Source organism: Pisolithus orientalis (assembly GCF_024613125.1).
Source record: "Pisolithus orientalis strain OTSU chromosome Unknown F5J12scaffold_426, whole genome shotgun sequence".
Classification (NCBI taxonomy): Eukaryota; Fungi; Basidiomycota; class Agaricomycetes; order Boletales; family Pisolithaceae; genus Pisolithus; species Pisolithus orientalis.
Window position 1 is genome coordinate 7,501 of NW_026261207.1, and position 7,680 is coordinate 15,180.

The following is a 7,680-nucleotide window of genomic DNA, read 5'->3' on the forward strand; positions in this document are numbered from 1 at the left end:
ATAAGGTTATATCAGTTGACGTAGTCATCGAGATATAGAATAATACTTACGTGACGACATTCGGATGCAGTCCATCAATGTCGAATAGATCCGCTCTACGAGATCGGATCGCCTGGTCGAATTGGACGATGACGTGCCAGTGTTTCCCACCGTCCTGGTGGGATTCCACTGCCACCTTCCACGTCGATGGTTTGGGGTTACAGTTCTCGAAGAACTCCCTGACCATGTCGGATGGTCGGTCCCCAATCTAAAACGAACTCTTTGTTCAGTCATGGAAGTAATAAAGAAAGATAATGACGCACCTGAGCGTACGTCAAAAAATACCTTTTAGCGCTCCACCTAAAGGTAGCGCCGGGCTGTGCCGCTTGCCTTGCCCTTAGGGGTTGAGACCGAATTGGTCCAACCGACGAAGTACGCTGTTGGGCAGGCGGCGGCGGTGCGAGCGGGGTGCCGAATAGCGAAGGCTGCGTTGGCAGCGCTGGTGATGGGATGGCGTGGTGTCGCCATCGACCCTCTGCCATTACCGGAGGCATTGGCGTCGAAGGTACAGAGGGGACGGAGGGAGTGGCGATGGGCGAGATGAAACGAGTCGGCTGCCATCGCGACGTCGAGGCATAGAGGTTGGAGGATGATGACGCTTGAGACATGTTGCAATGTGTGGGAAAGTGGGTAAAGACGACAAGTCGGATAAGGAGGCCCCCCGCCCTTTATAACATTGTAAGGGGGGCCTCTACCCACTCTACCCACCCATTTATGGCAATAGACACTCCATAAAAGGCAGGTCTACCCTGTCGTAAGTCCATAAATGGAAGTAGTGGTACCATAATTGGTAACTCTTTCCTAATGCGGCGTTGGGTATGGGTAGAATGCGAACATTCCCAGGGTTATTAGCCTGGGGCTATTAGTCGCGTGATACCATAACCGAGACACATGGCTGTGCCGAACAGTCACGATGAGTCACGTCAACTGCGGATAGCGTTATCCGCTGTTCGTATGACTCATGATGACTCATAATGACTCTACAAAGTGATGTAATTTAGTAATAAATGACTCATTTGCACAGCGTTGATTTGTTTGAGGCTAAGTGATGATCCGGTGTAAATAGCATATGCGGTGATAAGCCGTGTTACCATCAGATGCTTCCATCAGAAGCGAGGCAGTGTGACACCGCTTATCCGGCCGGAACTCGCAGCCGAGTAAACCCCGTGGTTTATCCGAATAGGATGCAACCGAACAATCCCCACTGGAATGTTCTAAATTAGTGTCGATGGGAAAAAAGTCACATGATGGTAATGTTGGAGTATTTAAACTCCGCCTTGAGTCGTTTCTTTCCTCATCTTCTCTCATCATGTCCTACGCATTCAACAACTTCGATCTCATCCAATCCCACTTCGCCCGCGTCGAGGATGGCTCCAATATGGAGACGATGGCGGCAGGTAGTCAGGACGACTACGTCAAGTGCGGGTGCGGCGTCGTCATCGGCGCCTACGATAACGTCTTGGAGGAGGTGAGCCCGGTTGGGATAGGGCACGTTTGGAGGCACGGGGATCCGTGCAATGACAAGGTAAGTAATAGATTTCTTTTTTATTGGTTTTTTCTGATATTTATTTAAGTTTTTCAGTTCGTTGGAGAGGAAGCCGCGTGCTGCGGAGATAGTGGCAGTAATGTGCCAGCAGCTATGGGACCTGCAGGTGCGGGTGGAATACAGGTGAGCAAGTTAGTTAGATTGGCGTCCCTATCTGACTAACTTGTTCATTAGGAATGGGACGTATACAGCATCGTCCCCCAGGGCGGCGGTCATCCCCAGTTTGGGGTTGATGAGGTACACGGCGGTGAGGCTGGCGAACAGGCAGGGGAACCTGCGTGCGCAGCTATGGCACACGATTGGGTTCCCCCGACCTCGGGTAGTCCCCCAAACCCCCGCTCCTCGTCCTCCTCCAGCTGGTGGGCGGATCTCTCCACCCTTGGGTCGCCCTCTCCCGCCTCCGATGCCCGCCATAGTCCCAGCGCGGAGGTTACTGAAGCGGGAGTATGCGGAGTTCTTTCTCCGTTCCACTCCCTCCCCCCCTCCCCAAGAAGAAGCCCCCCCCCCGCCGTCGCCATCGAAGCGGATCAAACAGGAGAGCCCGGAGCCTCCGGTGTTGAGATTCGCGTCTCCCCCCCTCCCTCCTCGTCGTCGGGGACTTCGGAGTCAAGCGACTTCGACGCGTGGAAGTGGGAGCCGCTCGACCCGTTCGAGACCTACCTCCGGCGGTCAGCGTATCACATGGCCCCCGACACGTTCTGTCCCGCGGTCGGCGAACCCGGAGTAGATGGGAATACTCGGGCCCAAGTACTCCCGAAAGTGCTTGGCGAAGTGGCGGCGGTGCTGTCCCACCCTCGTTGGAGTCCGGGCGGTTGGGTGGAAGAAAGTGGCCGGTTCCCGTGGATAGGTAACATGGAGCGGTATGTAGATCGGGATACATACCATCAATTTGTACGTAGTTACCTGTGTGCCACCGCCTATCTGGCACATCTGCAGATGGCGGAGGTCGGGGACATGGTCAAATGGGAAGACTTCGAGTCGCCCATGGCCCGCTGTCGGTACTAGGCTAGTCCTAGTACTAATATATTTGTATTTGTTTTCCTTACGTGTGAGGCCTGAGTATAAATAGCGCGACATCGGTTAAGTTTGAAGTTATGACTCTTTATCTTGTACCTTCATTACCTGGAATTAGTCTTAGAAAGGAATGGCTCGTTCGCGTTACGTACGGAGACGGACACGTACTAGTCGGACAAGGAAGTTCCGTAAGCTTTCTTCAAGACGGTCGCGTTTTAGTCGACGGAGAGGAAATACGACACGAAGACGGTACAAGCGTACAACCTACCGGAAGAGGGTTTATGCTCAATTGCGAATGCGTCGTAAGCGAATTCTTACACGCCGGAGGAAGACCTACACCAAGGGTACCTTCCGACACGGCAGGCTTACGGAGATCTGCTTGGCGAGTGGTCTCCCCCACGAGTCCAACCCAGGACAACTCGGGAAGGGCGCGCCAATAATGTTCGATACTCGTAAGAGGTTTGAAGATACTCCATGGGAAAATTACGTACAGTTTTGGTGTACTCAGGGTAACACTATACCGTATTCTAATAGGCCCGATACTCGCTTCCTTCGTAGAAGCGATCGGATCATGATGACGGGACTGTGCTTCCGTGGATTGTGGTCTTTGAGCGCTCAATCAGAATGGAAAGTCCGTTTCTTGTTCTTCCATTCCGCAGAAAAGCCAGACAACCCACATGTTGTTAATGATTGGCTGTACAACGAGGAAAGTTATATTCCTGTTGGCGTCGAGCAATCTACGTATCCTGCGGTCGAAGGAACCGGAGGTACGGAAATGGTGTATCTTCCGTTTAGCTCTTGGGTTTCACGTCACGCACATTTGAATCACACCCGTCGGGATGAGATAATGAAGGTGGTTCCATATGAACATTCTGGGAAACCTGTCAGGGTTCTTTTGGATGTCACTCGTATATTCCGTAATCGAGGGTCACGTGCCAAGACTATTTCGTTTAATATTCTTAAGCGAATGCGTCACAAGTACCTTTATGAATCCAAATATGGCGCAGCAGGTGAACGTGCCTTCGGTGATATCCAATTGGGTAAAAGCCAACCGACAATGAAGCTTTACGTGATGATTCTGGCACATGCTTTAGTGCCATGTCCACGTATGGCTGATCCGAATCTTCCTCAAGAAGCCATGGCGGGCATCGAAGAATGGCCTATGGGATTACGTGCAGCGGCGCGTAGGGCTAGGAAATTGGACGACCCCCCACCAACTGGGGCAGTCGCCCCATCTGGACAAGTGATTTTTGCTGGCAATCAAATGACAATGCCAGAGTTAGCCGATCGGCAGGACTCTATTGTTCATCAGTCAGCAAGTCATTTCCGGCACGGGATTAGAAAGGAATATGAAGGCGGTCGGGAAGGGATGCCTGATGGCATAGCCGATTTACCTGACTACGATGGAGATGAATTTACGGAATATCAGCAGTCTTGGCAGCAGTTTGACGGAAGACGACGACCTACCATGACTCGTGTGTTTGCTCCACCTAAGGACAAAACACCTGTTACGGAAGGATCTTTGCCTTCATTTTACAATGCTATTCCTGATACGTACAAGGCGGTAACGTCAGGTACATCTGCATCTTCGGCACCGAAGTGGTCAGCAAATCCCACAGTAATAGACACTAGTGCTAAAGGATTCAAGTTACGTCGAGGTCTAACACCTGGTAGTGAAGAAGCTAGTGGTAGCGGCGTTAAGAAGGACGATGACGACGACGACGATGATGTGACCGTTTCGTTAACACCAAAAGGCAAAGGGAAAGGCAAAGGAAAGGCGAAGTTAGCTGAGCATATTCGTGGCGGTGCTGGACCCGGAGACGATGAGGGTCTGGACCTAGGGTTATTTTCAGATGCATTGGATAATCCTAAAGCAGCCGACATCGAAGAGAAAGAAGTACCAAACGCAGAAATGGAAGTGGAACCGGATGATCCATATCGCCGAGATCCGTTATGTACCGGTCCTCCATTTGGAAGTGCACATTTCCAATTTCATATGCGCGTTTGGTACAAGAATCTTTCTGATAGAATGATATCGTAACTAGACATGTAGAATACTCTTTAGTTGGATTGCGAAATGAATGTATATTTGAAATTAGCTGTTGCAACTAAGAAGAACAAACCACGCTTGCCCGGTCGTAGACTCGGGCAACACCGCATGAGGTACCACTACATAAGACCGGCCCTAAATAACAGTCACGTGACCTTGGGACTTGTGGATTGACCGTGTCAGAATGAGGAGTACGGTTCGTAGACATATTCCAATTCTCGTCTGTACTCAGTGAGGATGGCTTGAAGAGGGTAGACATGGTTGCTTCGGTATGATAGGAAGAGCCGACATCGAAGGATCAAAAAGCAACGTCGCTATGAACGCTTGGCTGCCACAAGCCAGTTATCCCTGTGGTAACTTTTCTGGCACCTCTAGCCTCAAACTCGGAGGGACTAAAGGATCGATAGGCCACGCTTTCACGGTTCTTATTCACACTGAAAATCGAAATCAAGGGGACTTTTACCCTTTTGTTCTACTCGAGATTTCTGTTCTCGATGAGTCCCCCTTAGGACACCTGCGTTATCTTTTAACAGATGTGCCGCCCCAGCCAAACTCCCCAAGGGTGGTGGTGGGGGAAACTGGTGGTTGACAATGAACTTCGAAACGTGAAATTGCCTTCATCACCCCCACCAATCAGATACTCCTTGGGGTGGGTTAACGTTAGGTTCCTTTAGGGGGCCGAAGGCCCCCTCATGCTAGCCTAACTTAACCTAGCTCTTAGCGTACCTCAGTCATATGAAAGCCGGTGGTCCTATTCAAGCCGGTGGTCGTCACGAAAACCTGGTTAAGGTTAGGGTGGTTAACGGTTAGGGTGCGATTATATAATGCGAAGGGCCGCGAATGCGGCCCGTAGCCACTATGCTGCCGGTGGTCGTCACGAAAACCTGGTTAAGGTTAGGGTGGTTAGGTTCGGTTAAGTTAGGGTGGTTAGGTTCGGTTAAGTTAGGGTGGTTAGGTTCGGTTAAGGTTAGGGTTCGTCATCGATGGACATGCACACCCCAGTAACCGGTTAAGGTTAGGTTCGGTTAAGTTAGGGTGGTTAGGTTCGGTTAAGGTTAGGGTTCGTCATCGATGGACATGCACACCCCAGTAACCGGTTAAGGTTAGGTTCGGTTAAGTTAGGGTGGTTAGGTTCGGTTAAGGTTAGGGTTCGTCATCGACGGACATGCATACCCCAGTAACTGGTTAAGGTTAGGTTCGGTTAAGGTTAGGGTTCGTCATCGACGGACATGCATATCTCTATACTTAACGGATATCTGATTCGTCCAAGTCAAACTTATGATACGTGTTATATATTACAATATGTACACTAATTTCTAAGTCTAGGCCAGTTAGGGTACAAGTCTTCTAAATAGACCGTCGGCGCAGCAATTGGCTGCGGATGATGGAGTACAGGTGGCGGTGTCGGCACCCATACGATGGGCTCACCTAAGTCCGGAGTAGGTACTACTGGTGGGGGGTTAGGTGGCGCTGGATCGTTGTAAAGGGGATGGTCTAGGTTGTAGACCACGGTGTTCGCCTTCAACCAATCGACGTCGTGGACCGTCGTGTTGAGGGGGTTCTTGTTGTTGAGCCAAATACATGGCTTACCCCAGAACACTGTGCGCTTTCGCATGTACTTGTCCGTGATTTCGAATTCTTTTTGCGCACCGAAGAATTCTTTGACGGACCAGAAGCGGTCTATGTCCATGTCGTCGAGCACCAAGTACTCGGGTTCTTGATCGCCGTCCAATTCAAATAATTTGGCGGCGTTAAGCTGGCCATTCATATAAATATGTGGACCTAAGAGGGAATAAGTAGCCGTTATATCATCGATCAAAGCCCGATGAATAGAGGGCTTACCTAATGACCTTGCCCATTCGGTCTTTCCGGTCCGAGATGGACCCCATACGCATAGGGTCTTAGGACGGTCAGGGTTTTTCATCTCACCTGACGCCCATTCTGCCAACGTGGCTGGCAGACGTGGGAACTCCGTCCATTTCGACTCGTAAGCGGGTCGTTGAGCCTTCCAGTGTTTATCCGCGAATGACATAAATTTGTCATGGTGGATAATCCATTCGTACGGGGCGAGTTCCTTGGCACGGTCCTCGAAGTCGTCCCTAGTGGTCGCGGAGCGGATATAGACGAAGCGTTCGTCACGCTTCCCCTCCTTGAGGTCCTGGACCTCGGCATTACCTGATGGTCCCTGCCATGGTCCGAAGATCTCGGCTCCCTCCTCCTTATGGATATATTCCCATCGCGTAAGGAGGTCGCGATGAGATTTAAGCCTAATAAGGTTATATCAGTTGACGTAGTCATCGAGATATAGAATAATACTTACGTGACGACATTCGGATGCAGTCCATCAATGTCGAATAGATCCGCTCTACGAGATCGGATCGCCTGGTCGAATTGGACGATGACGTGCCAGTGTTTCCCACCGTCCTGGTGGGATTCCACTGCCACCTTCCACGTCGATGGTTTGGGGTTACAGTTCTCGAAGAACTCCCTGACCATGTCGGATGGTCGGTCCCCAATCTAAAACGAACTCTTTGTTCAGTCATGGAAGTAATAAAGAAAGATAATGACGCACCTGAGCGTACGTCAAAAAATACCTTTTAGCGCTCCACCTAAAGGTAGCGCCGGGCTGTGCCGCTTGCCTTGCCCTTAGGGGTTGAGACCGAATTGGTCCAACCGACGAAGTACGCTGTTGGGCAGGCGGCGGCGGTGCGAGCGGGGTGCCGAATAGCGAAGGCTGCGTTGGCAGCGCTGGTGATGGGATGGCGTGGTGTCGCCATCGACCCTCTGCCATTACCGGAGGCATTGGCGTCGAAGGTACAGAGGGGACGGAGGGAGTGGCGATGGGCGAGATGAAACGAGTCGGCTGCCATCGCGACGTCGAGGCATAGAGGTTGGAGGATGATGACGCTTGAGACATGTTGCAATGTGTGGGAAAGTGGGTAAAGACGACAAGTCGGATAAGGAGGCCCCCCGCCCTTTATAACATTGTAAGGGGGGCCTCTACCCACTCTACCCACCCATTTATGGCAAA

The 7,680-nt window shown here is 51.2% G+C and overlaps 3 protein-coding genes across 3 annotated transcripts in view, besides 1 other annotated feature; 1 reads left to right on the top strand and 2 right to left on the bottom strand.

Moving 5' to 3' along the window:
- F5J12DRAFT_789200 (uncharacterized protein) overlaps positions 1-647 on the bottom strand; it is a gene marked incomplete at both ends in the record, with an annotated part of 1,609 nt that extends 962 nt beyond the window's left edge. Inside the window, 2 exons of the mRNA XM_051743753.1 lie at positions 51-247; positions 303-647. Coding sequence (XP_051593949.1) covers positions 51-247; positions 303-647 — 542 coding nt within the window. The remainder of the gene's footprint in view (positions 1-50; positions 248-302) is intronic.
- A 701-nt stretch (positions 648-1,348) lies between these two features.
- Positions 1,349-2,590, top strand: F5J12DRAFT_901525 (uncharacterized protein; the record flags this gene model as incomplete). Its single annotated transcript, XM_051748209.1, has 3 exons — positions 1,349-1,564; positions 1,622-1,708; positions 1,760-2,590. 3 exons carry the CDS (start codon positions 1,349-1,351, stop codon positions 2,588-2,590), a joined length of 1,134 nt encoding a protein of 377 aa, XP_051593950.1.
- A 304-nt stretch (positions 2,591-2,894) lies between these two features.
- Positions 2,895-4,640: a sequence feature (Protein overlapping with rRNA (F5J12DRAFT_901526, KAI5980477.1) was converted to a misc_feature.).
- Positions 4,641-5,958: 1,318 nt separating this feature from the next.
- F5J12DRAFT_732652 (uncharacterized protein) lies at positions 5,959-7,566 on the bottom strand (the record flags this gene model as incomplete). The annotated part of the gene is made up of 4 exons (XM_051741973.1): positions 5,959-6,431; positions 6,492-6,916; positions 6,970-7,166; positions 7,222-7,566. The coding sequence occupies 4 exons, from the start codon at positions 7,564-7,566 to the stop codon at positions 5,959-5,961; spliced, it is 1,440 nt and encodes a 479-aa protein (XP_051593951.1).
- Positions 7,567-7,680: the final 114 nt, after the last annotated feature.